The 18,613-nt window shown below is 34.7% G+C and overlaps 1 protein-coding gene across 1 annotated transcript in view; it reads left to right on the plus strand.

Annotated features, from left to right (window-relative positions):
- Positions 1-18,613, plus strand: part of DACH2 (dachshund family transcription factor 2) — an 807,630-nt gene that overhangs the window by 209,961 nt on the left and 579,056 nt on the right. The window contains exon 2 of the mRNA XM_026480109.4: positions 14,788-14,826. Within this exon, the coding sequence (XP_026335894.2) occupies positions 14,788-14,826 (39 nt within the window). The remainder of the gene's footprint in view (positions 1-14,787; positions 14,827-18,613) is intronic.

Consider the following 18,613-nt stretch of genomic DNA (forward strand, 5'->3'; position numbering starts at 1 on the left):
AGACGCTTAACCGCTGTGCCACCCAGGCGCCCCTGAACTCATTTTCTTAAAAACAGCTTAGCTGAGTTCTACTTACAGAACTGTCAGCATTTTACATCCAATTTAAGCTTCACTAAACAAGCCAAATATTTTTTTAAAAAGTTAAGGTATAATTAAAATTTTAGAATATCTTTCTCTCTGAAAAACTTTATAATGAATCTATATTTTTTTATTCATCAATAATTCAGCATATTTGATGTCATCAACTAAGTTTGGTCTCATGATGTTTCTGATCAATTTTAGGTGCTCAATGAAAGTTTACTTAGATTCTAAAGCATCATGGGTATCCTTATATAAATTAAGCATCATCATAAATGATTAAAACTATGCTGCATGGTGGAAATAGGTCCTCGAAATATGTTTTATAAAAATGAGTTTGAAGACTCTACAGTGATAAATTTGAATGAGTAAAGTGTCCCTTCACACAGCCATCATTCAGTTTATTTGACAAATATTTACTGGGTGCGCATTCTGTGCCAGTATCTTTGTTAGGTTTTGGAGTGGAACAGTGGACAAGAAACTTAAACCCATTCCTACATAAAGATTGCACGTTCATAGGGAAGATAGATCAACAAATAAATAGTTAAAATATTTACACATTTTTTAAATTCTATGAAGGAAACACCATTCTAGCAACTCAGAATTGGAGGCTGCTACTAATTTCTCTACATAGGCAGCATACTATTTTGGAAGTGGTTCAACTTACTGTCATCTCAGTGTGATATCAAACCATCAAACCTAAGGCTAACTAGAGGCTAGTAAAGAAGTAATTGTGTCCAATACCTTAAGGGTTTTAATATATATATATATATATTATATAAATGTTTTGTTTGGCTTTCGGAACATTTCCTTAGTGCTTTCTGTAAGTAATTCTGAATATACAATAACAAGACATGATGATCAAGTAGAATACATGAAATATAACTAGTATTCAGTGTTTTAAAAAGCCCATATAAAAGGTTGACTAGAACCCCCATACAGATCAAAGGCCCAGATTCAAAGGGTCACTCTTTGTGTCTTTAGCCAAACCTACAAACAGGGATAGCAAGACTATAAAGAAAAAATTTCCAACAGAAATATTGTGGACAAAGATGCCACAGCATTAAGAGATTTCAAATAATGAAGATTCTGAGAAATGTTTACAGTTTTATATGATATAAATGATTTCAGGTAGGCTATTTAATAATCAGTTCATTTGTGTGACTGGTATTTTTGAGTTTGAATATGTGGAAATATATTATTGAAAAACCTATTTAAGATGCATTTGTAGTACCACTAAAGATATTTAATTGGTCTCTTTGATGGGACATATACTCATATTGTTAATACTGAATATAATTATTACTGTATTGTGAGAAGAACACGTTATTCTTATTTTTTTATGATCATTGCCATTAAAAACACATTTGATATTCTGAACTGTAATTCCATTTCTGAGATTCTTTATTATTGTAGGGCATATGAGAAATATTATTGAGCCTACTGAGACTCTACAGACTGGATTGACAAGGTTCTGTTTGTGTAAAAGATCATCTGTGAGACACAATTGCATAGAGTCTCGCATTCTTTAAATTATATTGGCAGCCTTTGTTAATACAATATATATCCTGAAGCTCCCTTTTGTACAAATTTTAAAAATGCCATAGGCTTATTTATCTTTACTATTACCCCATCCCATATTCAATTTTTCTTTTTTCTTTTTTCTCTAGACTCTGATTATAAATCTCACTGACTTTTGAAAGAGTCAAGCTTATGCACCAAAGTCTTTAAGAAGAAGCAGATATTTAATATGGCCAAGGGTTTTGTTGTTCCCAAATAGTTCTAGGAAAAATAAATTCCTGAAAGGAGGAAAATAGTCAGTTTTAATTGTTTGGGCCTTGAATCAGAAGAATTTGTCTTTGGAGAATTAAGTGATACAGTTTGTTTGGATGTCTTCTGGAAACTTAAATAAGCCTAACATATCCAGGCCTTTATTTTTATACTTTTATATTAAAAATATTTTCAGTCCCTTTTTTAAACCTACATACTTATAAAAAAATTCTGGGATTCCTAAAGAGATTAAATAGCTTTATATATGCTGCTATGAAGTAAGAGTTGACATATAAAATGAATAAAGTTATTAGCTAAGAGTATGAGAAAAGCTCCCTAAAAGCTCCAACCGTGGAAATGCAACAGCTAATCTGATTTAATCATGTCTCGAAAGAGAACCTAAAAACGTTTTCCCAATGCATATTTACTGGCCATTTTTACTCTACAGATGAAGTGGGGGAGAGGGACAGATCATTGCTTGACTTATGTCCTATTTGTTTGTTACATTTGTTCCCAATCAATATTTTGTTTATTGTACTGGGCCAGAAAAAGAAGTTACATGACCAAAAAATCTTGTATGTGTAAGGAACAGGTAAAGCCTAATGTAATAGTCCCCAAAATATGGCAATATATGCCAGGTTAACAGGTGACTTCTATTTCAAAGCATAAGAAACATTTTTTTTCTAGCTTTATTGAGGTATAATTGACAAAAATTGTATATATTTAAGGTATTAAATCATTTCACAATGTATACATATATTGAAACATAGGAAACATGTTATTGATTTGTTAGAATTTTAAATATATGACTGCTACTCTGATTGAATATAAGGTTTCTCTGAGTATAATCAGCTTCTTATTGAATCTATTTTAATTTAACACAACTTGCTTTAGGTGTGTTTTGGTTTTGGTTTTCTTTTTTTGTGTGTGAAAAAATAGTAAAATGGTTCTACTTCGAGGGTTGAAAGCTTGTCTTTCCTCATTAGAGAAAGTGCATATGACTCTTTAGGTAGATAATCTAGCACTTTTAGTGTACCCTCAATCAATAGTGTATACATATACGGAAGTTTCCGATATCTCATATTGTCTATGAGGAAATTGACTAACGTTTGAAGTAAATTATATCCACAAACTTTAAATAATGGCCATAAAACTCAAATTCCTACTGGAACCAGGAAAATAACATATATTAATTTAGAGGGCCACATATAAGATCATAGGACATTGTGGAACCACAATTCTGTAGGGGACAGAAGAGTGCATGCTCAGTCTATGGGTAGCCATTGCTTCTCTACTTCATCTAGTTGTGCTGAGCCAGTAAACATGTGGGACCAGATCTTTTGGAAGATCTTTTATTTTCCTTAAAGAATCTACTGGAAATTCAGATTTTATATAAAATTCTCAGATTTTTCATAGCTCTGGGCAGACCAAACAAAATACATTTGGCAGTCTTGGTTTTCCAGTTTGCAGCTTTTGCTTTAAAAGTAGTGTGGTGTAGAAAAAACACTTGCTTAGAGATCAAGGGAGACACAGGTCTTGTCTGTCTCTTCTACTATCTGAATGTGTAGTACATCTGTCAACTTTATTATGTTCCCATGAGAAAAAAACAGATATGATAATCTTTGGGGGAAAGTTCAAAAAGTGGTTCCCTAGTATACAGTAGAAGAAACAGGGTGATGTATTCAGGGGCAGTATCTTGAGTTAGGAGTCAGGAGACTTCTGACACAAATTTTCTATGTAACAATGCCCAAAAAACTGGACATCTCAGGGGCAAATTTTCTCATCTGTCACGTGGTGGTGGTTGGTAGTAAAGTAGAGCAGTTCAGACTCCCAATATATCATGTGAAGAAAAGAAGGGCTTCACTACTAACTGAAGGGATGAAAAGGAATGGCTCCCTCTTACCTTTCCTTCTGCTAACCACCAGCACTTTCCTTTTCTTTAGAGTCCAGTTTCAAATCCACTGGAGTAGATCATCTCAAAGGATAACCATATCTGTAAAATGCCCTGTTTTAAGTAATTTTCCCTATTTGAATAATTAGTGAATGTAGCACTTTATTTAGTTGCCCTCACATCAGAGATAGGACTTACTTTGTGATATTTGATAGTGAGTTTTCAATTTATCTTCAAAAGTACTAAAAAACCTAAATCCATAATATAATAAAAATTATTATTAAAAAAAACCTAAATCCAATGATTCTGTGAGTTCTTAACTGGTTTTCTCACTTTGTGATATTTTGTTGCCTCTTGTCATGTGTTTTGTATGCTGTTTCTCAATTGTTAAATGTGATTCTGTGGTCTAAGTTTAGGTTTCAAAAGTAAGAATTCCATGTCTCCGATTCTTCTACTAACCTGACTCCAACCAGAAAAGGGTAGTGGGTAGCAATCATTGCCATTAACTTCGTTGCCTTGCATCCAAATGTTACAAGTTAGAAGAACTAAAGTATGAAAATGTATTTATCAGTAGTACAGGGTAAAAATGATCCTGAAAAATTCAAAACATAGCCTTCTCTCATTTATTTAATTCTTGGATCTAAGCCAGTGCAGACTCAACTTCTAGTCATAACTTGTTTGTCGGGGAGAGTCTCGCTATAGTCGGGAAAATTGGTGTTCTGATGCTGTGCAGCAATGATGATGATTGGAGCTGGTAAGCTGTGTAGAGACCCTTACTACTTATCACCATATGTTGTAGGAACTTGGTTGGTAATAATTCTATTGCCAGTAGTGATATATTGAGTATAGTATCTGGCCCAGTGTTCTTGAACATGTGTAATCCCATTTTGTCAGTATTTGCATAAGAATGTGGCCATATGTATATTTCAGCCACAAAAATAAGTTCTAGTGAATTTAAGGCCCTTTATTCATGGTTTAAATTTTACAGCCAGATTTAGAAGTGGGGAGAGGCAGCAAAAAGGTAATTACAGAAGACTAAGAGATATTAGAGGGGGATATGAAACATTCTAGGTCAACTCCAGGAAACACAGATGAGAGCTATTTTATACTGATCTGATAATATTTGAAGCATCATCTGCTTGTTCAGTAAAATTTTCCGAAATGTTGATTACTTGGCAAAGTATAAGGAAATCTAAAATAAATTGACACACAGATTGAACAAATTCAAAAGTATAGAAGTCACATTCTATTTTGAATGTCAAAAATAAAGTTTATGAATTTAACTTGTAGTCCCTAAAGTCCTAGAGCCATAGCTAGTGTTAGGTAGTATTGTAAAATACATTCCCACACTTGACAAGACAAATGAAACAATTTTTAAAATCAAGTCCTAATTTCTAAGAAAGTTTTAACTCCTTAATAAAAGAACAGTTAATTCATGGACATTTATGTATTTATTGGATAATCCTAACAAGAATGTTTTAGTATTTGGTAATTTTAAAGTCTAAACCTAAATAATCTATGAATCTCAGGTCACAGAAGATTTAAATGACTTTTTTTGAACTTGGTATTATATATATATATATCTTTGGGGGAAATATATATATATATTTATATATAAATATAAATATAAATATATATATATATATATTTATATATAAATATAAATATAAATATATATATATATATATATATATATATATATATATATATATATAGTGGAGTCTTTATATGTATTTGGCGGAGTCTTTGGTGGAGTCTATTTGGTGGAGTCATATATATATATAAAATACCCAGGAGTCCCTCTCTCTCTCTCTCTCTCTCTCTCTCTATATATATATATATATATAGTAATAGCTAAAAAAGTTCTGTTGAGTTCAGAAAGTTTTCTATATATAGAAAAGAGGGGGAATCACTGGTAAAAGGAAAAATAAGTTCTCCAATCCAATAATATATAGCCCATTGAATTAAGAAAGTACACTTTATCATTGACTTGGTATGCATGAATACATTTTGCCTTAAGAAAGTGTCATTTTGGAGTGCCTGGGTGGCTCAGTTTGGTTAAGCATCCAACTCTTAATTTCAGCTCAGGTTACGATCTCAGGGTAATGAGATCAAGCCCTGTGATAGGCTCCATACTGGGTGCGGAGCCTGCTTGAGATTTTCTCTCTCTCTCCCTCTCCCTCCGCCCCTCCCTCCCCCCTCTTTCTCTCTCTCTCAAAAAAAGAGAAAGTGTCATTTCAAAACAGTTTGGGAGAGTGAACTATAAAGCAAAATCAAATAGTTCTAACAGTTAAGCTGCAGAACACAAGAATAGGTGAAAAAAAGTTTCACCTTTCTTCACTCCTGCCTCCCTTTCCCTAGCAACCCCAGTTACATGTTTGCATTTATGGTTTATTTAGAAATCTTTCTACAGACCATTAAGCAGAAAAACAGTTGCCTTTCAAAACAAACAAGCAAACAACAAATAAAGAGATGTTTTTCAATTTAATTTTTTTAATTCCAACAAAATTAACATAGTGTTATATTAGTTTCTGGTGTATAATACAGTGATTCAACAATTCTATACTCAGTGCTCATTACAATAAGTATACTCTTAATCCCCTTCACCTATTTCACCCATTCTCCCACTCACCTGCCCTTGGATAACCATCTGTTTATTCTCTTAGTTAAGAGTCTCGTTGTCTCTTTTTTTGTTTGCTCATTGGTTCTGTTTCTTAAATTCCACATATGAGTGAAATCATATGGTATTTGTCTTTCCCTGACTGACTTACTAAAAGGGACTTAACAAAAATGCTACTGCAAGAGATTACAGAGGAGTGATGAACAAACCATATATATTTGTTGTGGGCATTTTAGGGAGGTTCCTGTTTCTGTACTACTAAAAAGTGCACTAAAGCTCAAAAGAACCAAATTAAAGTCCTTATAGATTTTTTAAGTATGCTGTTTTATTTTTTATATACTTACTTTTTTATTTTTAATTTTAATTCCAGTACACCTAACATACAGTGTTATATTAGATTCAGGTATACAGTATAGTGATCCAACCATTCTACACGTTACTCAGGGCTCATCAGGATAAGTGTATTCTTAAACCTCTTCACCTATTTCCCCCATTTCCCCAACGACCTCCCCTCTGGTAACCATCAGTTTGTTCTCTATAGTTAAGAGTATAGATTTTTTTGTTTCTCTTTTTTTCTTTGTTCATCTGTTTCTAAAATTCCACATATGAATGAAATCATACGATATTTGTCTTTCTCTGATTGACTTATTTCACTTAGCATTATACCCTCTAGATCCACCCATGTTGTTGCAAGTGGCAAGATTTTATTCTCTTTCATGATGGAGTACTATTCCAATATCTCTATATACCTTATCTTCTTTATCTGTTCATCTATTGATGGACACTTGGGTTGCTTCCATAATTTGGCTTTTATAAATAATGCTGCAGTATACATAGGGGTGCATATATCTTTTTGAGTTCCTGTTTTTGTATTTTTGTGTAAATGCCAAGCAGTGGAATTACTGGATCATATGGTAATTCTATTTTTTTAAAGATTTATTTATTTATTTATTTATTATTTATTTATTTATTTTTATTATTTATCAGAGAGAGAGAGGGAGAGAGAGAGAGAAAGAGAGCCCACAAGCAGGGGGAACAACAGGCAGAGGGAGAACAAGGCTCCCCACTGAGCAAGGAGCCCAATGCAGGACTCAATCCCAGGACCTTGGGATCATGACCTGAGCTGAAGGCACATGCTTAACCTACTGAGCCACCCAGGAGTCCCTCTATTTTTAATTTTTTGAGGAACCTCCATACTGTTTTCCACAGTGGCTGCACGAGTTTGTATTCCCACCAACATGAGTGTTCCTATTTCTCTAAATCCTCACCAACACCTGTTGTTTCTTGTGTTGTTGATTTTAGCCATTCTGACAGGTATGAGATGATATCTCATGGTGGTTTTGATTTGTGTTTCCCCGATGATGAATGATTTTTGAGCATCTTCTCATGTGTCTGTTGGCTGTCTGGATGCCTTTTTTGGAGAAATGCCTTTCATGTCTTCTGTCCATTTTTTATTTGGATTATTTGTTTTTAGGTTTGAGTTTTATAAGTTCTTTATGTATTTTGGATACTAACCCTTTATTGGATATGTCATTTGCAAATATCTTCTCTCATTTTGTAGTTTGCCTTTAGTTTTGTTGAATGTTTCTTTTACTGTGCAGAGCTTTTTATTTTGATGTAGTCTCAATAGTTTGTTTTTACTTTTGTTTCCCTCACCTCAGGAGACATATCTAGAAAAATGTTGCTATGATCATTGTCAGGGAATTTATAGCCTGTGCTCTCTTCTAGGATTTTTATGGTTTCAGGTCTCCCATTGAGGTCTTCCATCCATTTTGAGTTTATTTTTGTGTATGGTGTAACAAAGTGGGTCAGTTACATTCTTTTGCATGTTGCCGTCCAGTTTTCCCAACACCATTTGCCTTTTTCCATTGCATATTCTTGCCACCTTTGTCAAAGAGTAATTGGCCACATAATCGTGGGTTTATTTCTAGGCTCTCTATTCTGTTCTATTGATCTATGTGTCTATTTTTGTGCCAGTACCATACTATTTTGATTACTATAGCATTGTAGTATATCTCGAAATCTGGAATTGTGATATTTCCAGTCTTGTTTTTCTTTTTCAAATTGCTTTGGCTATTCAGGGTCCTTTTTGGTTCCATACAAATTTTAGGATTGTTCCAGTTCTGTGAAAAATGTTTGTATTTTGATAGGGATTGTGTAAATTGATAGGGATCATAGCTTGATTGAGTAGCATAGGCATTTTAATAATATTTGTTCTCCCAATTCATGCTCATGAAATATCTTTCCATTTTTGTCATCTTCCATTTCTTTCATCAGTGTTTTATAGTTTTCAGACTACAGGTCTTTTACCTCCTTGGTTAAGTTTAAGTCCTTGGTATTTTATTCTTTTTGGTGCAAATACAAATAGAATTGTTTTCTTAATTTCTCTTTCTGCTACTTCATTATTAGTGTACAGAAATGCAATGTATTTCTGTATATTCATTTTGTATCTTGCAACCTTACTGAATTCATTTATCAGTTCTAGTAGTTTCTTTGGTGGAGTCTTTAGAGTTTTCTATATATGGTATCATGACATCTACAAATAGTGAAAGTTTTACTTCTTCTTTGCTGATTTTGATGCCTTTTATTTCTTTTTGTTGTCTGATTGCTGTGGCTAGGACTTCCAGTACTATGTTGAATAAAAGTGATAAGAGTGGACATCCTTGTCTTGTTCCTGACCTTAGGGGAAAAGCTCTCAGTTTTTCACCATTGCGTATGATGTTAGCTGTGGCTTTTTCATATAAGGCCTTTATTACATTGAGGTATGTGCCCTCTAAGCCCATTTTGTTGAATACTTTTATCATGAATGGATGTGAAATGCTTTTTCTGCATTTATTGAAATGTGGAAGTAGTTCTTATCTTTCCTCTTATTGATGTGATGCATCACATTGATTGATTTGTGAATATTGAACCACCTTTGCATCCCAGGAACAAATCCCACTTGTTTGAGTTAAATGATTTTTTAAATGTATTATCAGACTTGGTTTGCTAATATTTTTCCCAGGATTTTTGCATCTATGTTCATTGGAGATATTGGCCTATAGTTCTCTTTATCTGGTTTTGGTATCAGAGTAGTGGTGGCCTCATAGAATGAATTTGGAAGGTTTCTTCCTTTTCTATGTTTTGGAATAATTAGAGAAGACTAGGTATCGACTCTTCTTTATTTGTTTGGTAGAATTCGCCTGTGAAGCCATCTGGTTCTGGACTTTTGTTTGTTGAGAGTTTTTTGATTACTGATTCAATTTCATTACTAATAATTGTTCAAATTTTCTATTTTTTCCTGATTCAGTTTTGGGAGGTCATATGTTTTTAGGAATTTGTTTCTTTTCGGTTGTCCAATTTGTCAGCGTATAATTTTTCATAATCTTATGATCCTTTATGTTTCTGTGGTGTTGGTTGTTATTTCTCCCCTTTCATTTCTGGTTTTATTTGAGTCCCCTCCACCCTTTTTTTCTTCTGATGAGTTTGATTTTGTTTCCGATTTTGTTGATCTCAAAAAACCAGCTCCTGGTTTCAATGATCTGTTCTGTTTGTTTTTTGGTTTCTATTTCTTTTATTTCTGCTCTACTGTTTATTTTTTCGTTCTTTCTACTGTATGGGGGTGTTGTTTGTTTGGATTTTTTTTCAGCTTCTTTAGGTGTAAGTTTAGATTCTTTGAGATTTTTCTTGCTTCTTGAGGTAGTCTTGTATTGGCATAAACTTCCCTTTTAGAACCATTTTTGCTGCATCTGGAATTGTTCTGACCATTGTGTTTTCATTTTCGTTTCTTTTTTTTTTTAAAGATTTTATTTATTTATTTGACAGAGAGAGACAGGCAGTGAGAGAGGGAACACAAGCAGGGGTTTGGGAGAGGAAGAAGCAGGCTCCCAGTGGAGCAGGGAGCCTGATGTGGGGCTTGATTCCAGAACCCTGGGATCACGCCCTGAGCCAAAGGCAGATGCTTAACGACTGAGCCACCCAGGCACCACTCATTTTCATTTCTTTCCATGTATTTTTTTTTCTTTGATTTCTTGGTTGACCCATTCATTGTTTAGTAGCATGCTATTTAACCTCCATGTATTTATATTCTTTCCAGGTTTTTTCTTGTGGTTGATTTCTAGTTTCATAGCATTGCCATTGGAAAAGATGCATGGTATGACTTTGATTGTTTTTAATTTGTTGAGCCTTGTTTTGTGATCTGTTTTGGAAAATGTCCCATGTGCACTTGAAAAGAATATGTACTCTCTTTTGGGATGGAGTGTTCTGAATATATCTGTTAGATCCTTTTGGTCCAATGTATCATTCAAAACCACTGTTTCCTTGTTGATTTTCTTGGATAATATGTCCATTGATGTAAGTGGGGCATTAAATACCTTTTTATTGTATTACTATCAATTACTCCCTTTATATTTGTTATCAGCTGGTTTATGTATTTTGGGTGCTCCCATGTTGGCTCATAAATGTTTACAATTGTTTTATCTTCCTTTTGAATTCTTCTCTTTATGATTATGTAGTGTCTTTCTTTGTTTTGTTAAAGTCTTTGTTTTAAAGTCTATTTTGTCTGATACAAGCATTACTACCCTCACTTTCATTTGCGTGATAAATGTTTTTCCATCCCTTCACTTGCAAACTGCATGTGTCTTTAAGTCTGAAGTGAATCTCTTGTTGGCAGCATATATATGGGTGTTGCTTTTTTATCCATTTTTTTTTACCTTATGTCTTTCGAATGGTGCATATAGTCAATTAACTTTCAAAGTCATTATGGCTAGGTATGTATTTATTGCTATTTTGATACTTGTTTTTGTAGTTTTTCTCTCTTCCTTCTCCAGCTGTCTTCTCTCACGATTTGCTGAGGTTGTTTTTTTTTTTTCCTGTTGATATACTTGGATTCCTTTCTCTTTATTTTTTGCCTATCTATTACCAGTTTTTGATTTGTGGTTACCATGAAGCTTGTATATAACATCTCATGCATATAGAAGTCTATATTAAGTTGATGGCTGCTTAAATTTGAATCCATTCTAAAAGCACTACATTTTTACTCCTCTTCCCTGAACATTTTAGATATATGGTGTCATACTTTATATCCTTTTATTTTGTGAATCCTTTGATTTTTATAGCTATAATTAATTCTAGTGTTTTTGTGTTTCCTACTTTTACTACTCCTGCTTTCCACTCCTGCCTCCACAGAGGTTTCCTTTCCACTCAGAGTCCTGTTTAACATTTCTTGAAGGCCATTTTAGTAGTGATGAATTTCTTTAACTTTAGTTTGTCTGAGAAATTCTTTGTCTCTTCCTCTATTCTGAGTGGTAGCCTTGCTGGATAGGGTATTCTTGGTTGCAGGTTTTGTTTTCTTTCAGCACTTTGAATACACCATGCCACTCCTTTTAAGCCTGCACAGTTTCTGCTGAAAAGCCCGCTGAGAGTCTAATGGAGTTTCCCTTGTATGTAATGTTTTCTTTTCTCTCTTATCACCACATTTTGCAATTTTAATAAGTGTGTGTCTTGGTGTGGACCTCCTTAGGTTGATTTTACTGGGGGCTCTCTGTGTCTCCTGGATCTGGATTTCTGTTTCCGTCCCATATTCTGGAAACTTTCAGCTATTATTTCTTCAAATATATTTTCTGCCCCCTTTTCTCTCTCTTCTCTTTCTGGGATCCCTATAATGATAATGTTTTTATGCTTTATGGTGTCATTGAATTCCCTATTTTCATTTATTATTTTTGCTGTCTCACATTCTGCTTGATTGCTTTCCTTTAGTCTGTCCTCCAGGTCACTGGTCTGTTCTTCTGCTTCCTCTAGTCTGTCTTTATTCCCTCTAGTGTATTTTAAATTTCAGTTATTGAGTTCATCATTTCTTTTTTTAAAATATTTTATTTATTTATTTATTTATTTATTTGTTTGTTTATTATTAATTAATTTATTTATTTACCAGAGACAGAGAGAGCACAAGCAGGGAGAGCAGCAGAGTTCTTCATTTCTGATTTTTAAAAAATGTTTTCTTTCTTTTTCTTAAGGGTCTTACTGAGGCTCTCCACTCTTTTTTCAAGTTCAGTGCATATCTTTATGACCATTATTTTAAATTTTCTATCAGGCATGTTATTTATCTTTGTTTCATTTAGGTCTCTTGCTGTGATTTTGTCCCCCTTTTCATGTCATATTCCTTTATCTTCTCATTTTGTCCAATTCTCTGTATCTGTTTCTATATGTTAGGAAAGTAAGCTATGTCTCCTTCTCTTGAAAGTAGTGGCCATATGAAGGAAAGGTCCTGTGGTGCCCTGCAATGCAATGTTCCTTGTTAACCATAACCTGGCACCTCAGGGGTGTCTTCTGTGTTTGTTACGTATACCCTGCTTTTGCCTTCAGTACAATTATCTACAGTGGCTCTCTTTGCCTCATGATCAGGGTTTGGTCCCTGTGTTGTTAGGGAGCAAGTCTGGGCCACCTTAGGCTTGAGTTGAATCAGACCAGGCATTTGCCAGAGCTGTGGCAGCATCAAACTGCAGGGTGCTCTTCCTGTCTTGTTCCCTGAGAAGCTGTCATTGTCAGCTGTCCTTCAGTCAGACCAGACGTGTGCTCCCAGCCCACTGCTGGGTTTGCAGTCAGAATGGTGTTTGTGGTTATCTTCTTTTTTCCCTGGGGCAGGATTCACTTTGGAGTGGTTCTGGCCTCTGTCAGGGTTGCTTCACTCTGCCAGGCTTCTGGCACTCCTTTGGATGGTCTCCTGCCATGGGCATCTTGGAAGGGGCATGTCCACAGGAGAATGTGAAGTGGGGCACACAGTGTCAGCAAGGTCTATGCTGTTCCACTGTAGGAGGAGACCTGCAGCCATCCTGGAAAAACTGCCCAGTCTGAGATGGAGGGGATGGTCTGTAGAAGAGCACAGAGGTCAGGCAAGCTTTGTGGAGAGTGTTCATCCTGCATTGGTTCCTACAGTTGTCTGGGTAGGTAGGCTGTGGGGAGGTGGAAGGAAATGGCACCTACCAGCTCTTTTATTTTGGGAGTCTTCCAAAGATCCCTCCCCCAGCACATGCTCTGAGATTAGTAAATAAATCTCCTTCTTGTATACCCAAGCATTTTTTAAACTGCTGTTTCTATGCTACATTTCAGTGGAGCTGTTTATTGTCCTGTCTAAGGGCAGGCACTCAGGTTCCAATCACCCTCTGGCTCTCCCAGAGTGGAGCTGCTGAATTTTAAAGTGCTAGGTGTTAAGCCTCACTGATTGTAATAACTCACAAAATAGGTTCTATTTGTTTTCAAAGCCAAATATTATGGGGATTCATTTTCCCAGCATGGGTCCCTAATGCCTGTGGTATCTGGTATAGGGTCTGCACCTCTCTCTTTTCCTCACCCAATGTGTCCTTCCCTCCCATGGACAGTCCTGTGGGTCAGTTTCGCTCCTGACTATATCTCTGCCCTTTCTACCCTCTTTGATGTGGCTTCTCTACATTTAGCTATGGAGAGTCTGTTCTGCCAGTCTTTGGTCATTTTCTGGTTTATTTACTATAATGTGGATGTTATTTAGGTAAGATCACAGGATGAGGTGACAAGTAAGGGACAAGGATGCTCCTACTCTCCCATCTTCCTCAGAGAAGCATGTTGTTTTAGATTTCATTGTTCTCCACTGATGAGTTTGGAAACACTAGGAAATACTATACTATTGGAAAGAATGTTTGTTTTGTTAATTAAGCTAATTTTGTGGGATTTTTATTAATCTCTTTTGTATGTGTTTATTTTGTATGATGTGTGTATGACTCTGTGTGTGTTTTGTGTGTGTGTGTGTGTGTGTGTGTGTGTGTGTGTGTGTGTGTAACCCTTTTGGGAAGGATGTAAGATAGTTCATTATTGCTCCAGAATAAGTATATAGTGAGCTGTGTGATTAATACCTCCATGTTTAGAAAATTAAGGTGTAACATTGATATTGGCTCACCTTCGTCTTCCTGTTGGCCAAATAAAAAATGAAAAAAAAAAAACACAGAAGAGGATTTTTTTCCTCCTAAATATATTGGAATACCCATTGGGATGGGAAGAAGGCTCTTAAGAGAAAGGAAGAAGACACAATATTGCTGCATCTTTTTTAGGAATTGTTATGACCCGAGGCCATTTTTTTCAACAGAAATCTATAACCTTATTTCCTTGCCTTCATATATGGAAAAGCTCTAAACCATATGACATTTCACATTATTCTTTACTCAGTGGGGATTAGACCAGAAATACAATAACATTGTCCATATATTTAAAACACTATCTAATAACAATTCAGGCTTTCTTACCTTCTTTGTGCTCTTCCCTGCTGGTGTTTCATTGTGTGTAACCTATCTAAAATTCCTGAAGAGTTGAAGAAGCTTTTGTTGTGAAATATAATAAAGCCTTGATTAATTGGAAGCTAACTAACCAGAACTCTCAATTAACCAGTTTTATTTGTTTATTTTTTGCTATACTCTCCTTTTAGAAGGAAGAGGCAAATGACAAGAAAACAAGCTGTTAACAGGTATTTATGTATTTATTTTTTAAAAATCAACTTCCTGGGAATGTCCTGGAGCCTGTACAGATTCAGCCCGACTTCAATAATTTTGTTCCCTGTACTGTACTTATTAAGGTAGGAAAGTAGAGCCATTTAAAATTTTTAGAGCAAATGTCAAATCTTTCTTAATCCTTAGTTAATAATAAGAAAAACAAAATCCAAATAGTTTATTAGACCCTGTCTATCCATTTGAAGGTACTAGTTAATTGGGTCTCCACAGTTTCATTTTTGACAGTAGTCATTCATATCTATTAACTGGGAATGGATTCCAGGACCATGCAGTGGGGAGATGACTTCCAGCCACAGGGAACAACTCCTTCCCTGGGAACTAAGGCAGAAGCTAGGGAAAGGCTGCAAAGTTGATGCGGGTTGAGTGAGGGTCACTGACACAGAAACCATGACACCTATGTAAAATAACAAGAAGGTAATTCACTCACCCCATGACTTTGGAATGCTTGGGAAGGTACATTCACTTTTACAGGGCAGCACAGGTTATTAAGTGTGCTGTAGCAATAAAGGGGAAAAATAGGACATCTAATCTTGTGGAGTTGTTCTAAGCATTAGGCATGGATATATTTTGTAAGCATGCCATTAGTTCTAAAATATTTGAAATTTCTTTTTCTAAAAATACATTTAAAAAAAGATTTGGAAGTCTAAGAAGATTTATGCTTGAAACTTCTTAAAATTATCTAGGACAATTTCAGCTGAATTGCAATACCATATTGCCCATATTGCTCTAGGCTTTACACCTTTTAGATTGTAATGAGGAAAATAATGGACAATAACTCAGAGAAGCAAGGGCAAAGGAGGGCAACCTGTGGTAATAAAGTGCAAAAGTACATTTTGATATTGCCTGGCAGTAGTGCCCCCTCTTCTCTTCCATATACCCTTCTCAGGTTGAATCACCCTTTGGTGACTTTTTCCCAATTTCTTCAGGGCTGCCCTTGATAATATGTTTTATCCATATTTTTCTATAAGAAAAATACCATAGGGTTATGGGGGAGATGGGGACACACCATGTGGGTTTTCAATGTAGAAAATGAAAACCACTATGGTGATGTTTGTAATATCTAGGACATTTCCTATACTAAATATTACTTTTAAATATCACGCACACTAAATAATACCCAAGTGACCTGAAGCAGTGGATGTGCCTCCTTAAGTGCCAAACTTTCTATTAGACTGTAACTTTAGTGCTGGGGGAGACTAGAATCCACTAGATTTCATTAATGAATGATTTTAACTGAAAAACTTTACATGGTTTGAGTTTTGAGTTTAGTCTTGAGATATTGAAAGTAATTTTTTTTAATTTTAAATGAATGCAATTTAATTCAGACATTGAAATTGACTTTCATTTTATTTTAATTTTCCTAGTAAAATGACTTGCAAATTAATGCAATGTTCTCTTCATTTAATTAATTGTAACAGTAGTTTATAACTATATAGATTTATTTTAGATTAATCAGAGCGCACATTACATATGTACATATTTATGTAATGAGTTTTTACATTTGCTATAATCTGAGAAAAACCATGAAATGTTCTTCAAAGTATATGCACTGATGCATTCACATAAACTACAGAGAAACAGGAAAATCACAAACTCTTAACGCCTACTAATGCAAGGCTGGTAATGTAAATGAAAGGCCATAAGCAATAGGGAGTGGTGACCTGGAGAGTATATATTCTTTCCAAAGATGTCAGCTATTACTCAGTGTAGAGATTGCCACCATGTGGGAATGTAGGCCCAATATTGTTAAGCTCTCAGCTTTTTAAGAGAAGCCAGGAATGCAGATTTTTATTTGAAATTCCCTAATTCTTAAATGTTGGTAACCAACTCAATAAAAGCAAAAACAACAACAAAAAAAAAAAAAAGAAAAAGAAAGAAACACTATGCAGGGTAAACAAAATCATCTATGGTCTGGATCTAGTCCACGGGCTGTCAGTACATGACCTCTGTTTTAAATTGTAAATCCTCTAGGTACTGCAATTTAGAAAAAAAAAAATCACAGTATGTTATAAATATACCTGAAGATCTTGATGATGGAAAATTCATGTAAAGTGAATTAAAAATAAGTGGAATGCTTATAAATAATTCTTATGGTAGTCAAAATTGTGGTTTTGCACGTCATGATTTTTCCTTACTATATGGTAATAGCCAAGATAGTTTCCCTTAATTTGGTTTGAAAATTAAGATGAAATTATGAATTTTTTACTTTCATATTTATCAATGAAATGCAGTGTGAAAGATCATTACTGCCATATCCAAAGAGAACATTTAAGTATAGGTTCTGTCACATAACATAATTAAGGCTTCCATTTAAAGCCTAATTCATGGTGCTTTAATAGGAAGAAGGCCATATACATAGTATGTGTTCTCTTAATTTTAAGTTTACTTGCCTTTCAACAAATTTCCAATTTCTTCTAGCAAAATTCCTTTATTTGTACAAATGGTTAAAGAAATAAAAGAAATATAAGTAGTTAACACAATAAAACTTAATTCGAACTTTTGATTGGCATTGGCAAAAATAAAACAGAAGTTGGTCATTGGTAATTTTTGTTTGAGGTAACTGATTGATCTGAGACTTCACTTGTTTGTCTGTCTTGCCCTGGACCTTAGCACACAATCCCACTGTGCTACAATGCTTTTAACATCCGTATGCCCCTTTCATCACTGGCAAGCTAAAAGTTTATTTGTCTAAAAAGGAAACAAATTCCAATCTTTCCAGAAAAAAAAAGAAAAAGAAAAAGAAAAGAAACAAACTTCACTGCTTTAAAGGCCCCTAGGATCTGCACCATAAATCCTTAGGGTGGTCAGCTAAGGGGCACCTAGGTGGCTCAGTCAGTTAAGTAGTCTGCCTTCAGCTCAAGTCATGATCCCAGGGTCCTAGGATCAAGCCCCACATTGGGCTCCCTCTCCCTCTGCCTGCTGCTCCCCCTGCTTGTGCGCTCTCTCTCTCTCTCTCTCTCTGTGTCAGATAAATAAATAAAAACTTTAAAAAAAGGGTGGTCAGTTAACATTGTCATTTCTGATGAGAAACTTATCAGAGGACTTTTAAAAAAAGAAAAAAGTGTAAAAGAAAAAGAAAAGAATGCACAATCTCAAATTCTAAATTAACTTTTAAAAGCGTCCTATTTATCAACAAATTATTCTAGTTGCAGATTTAACACAGACATGTGTAAAAGATGAGAAATTGTTGGACAACTGGTCAATACATATGACAATGTGCAAAATAGGTGATGTTTACCTAAATAAAATTTGGGTAGACAGCGCTTCCCTTTCTAGATCATCAGATAGTTTTGACCACAAGTAATCTGTTGTGTGATAGGGATGAACGATGTTTAAATATACTAATTAATTAAAACTGTTGTCTAAAAACTCTAACAACTGGAAATTCTTAGTTAATTGGTTAGTCCTCAGAGGTAGAGAATTTAAGAAGTGAATGATTATTTGATACATTTAACCCGTGTAGACATATAAATAAGGTAATTCAGGAAAAATTTTGATGAACAGCTGCTACTCTTATTTTTGCCAGAACTTAATAATATCTAACATTTTTCAGACATGATATCCCAAGTTATTTTAGGTCATTTAATCTTCATAATAACCTTACAAGGTAGGTGATATTATTGTGATCCTTGTTTTACAGATGATGGTACTGAGGCACAGAGAAGGTTAAATGACTTATCTGAGGCCACACAGCCTACAAATATCAGAGCCAGCATTTGAATCAAGGCAGTCTGATTATAAAGC

This window comes from Ursus arctos, chromosome X (genome assembly GCF_023065955.2).
Source record: "Ursus arctos isolate Adak ecotype North America chromosome X, UrsArc2.0, whole genome shotgun sequence".
In the NCBI taxonomy this organism is placed as follows: Eukaryota; Metazoa; Chordata; class Mammalia; order Carnivora; family Ursidae; genus Ursus; species Ursus arctos.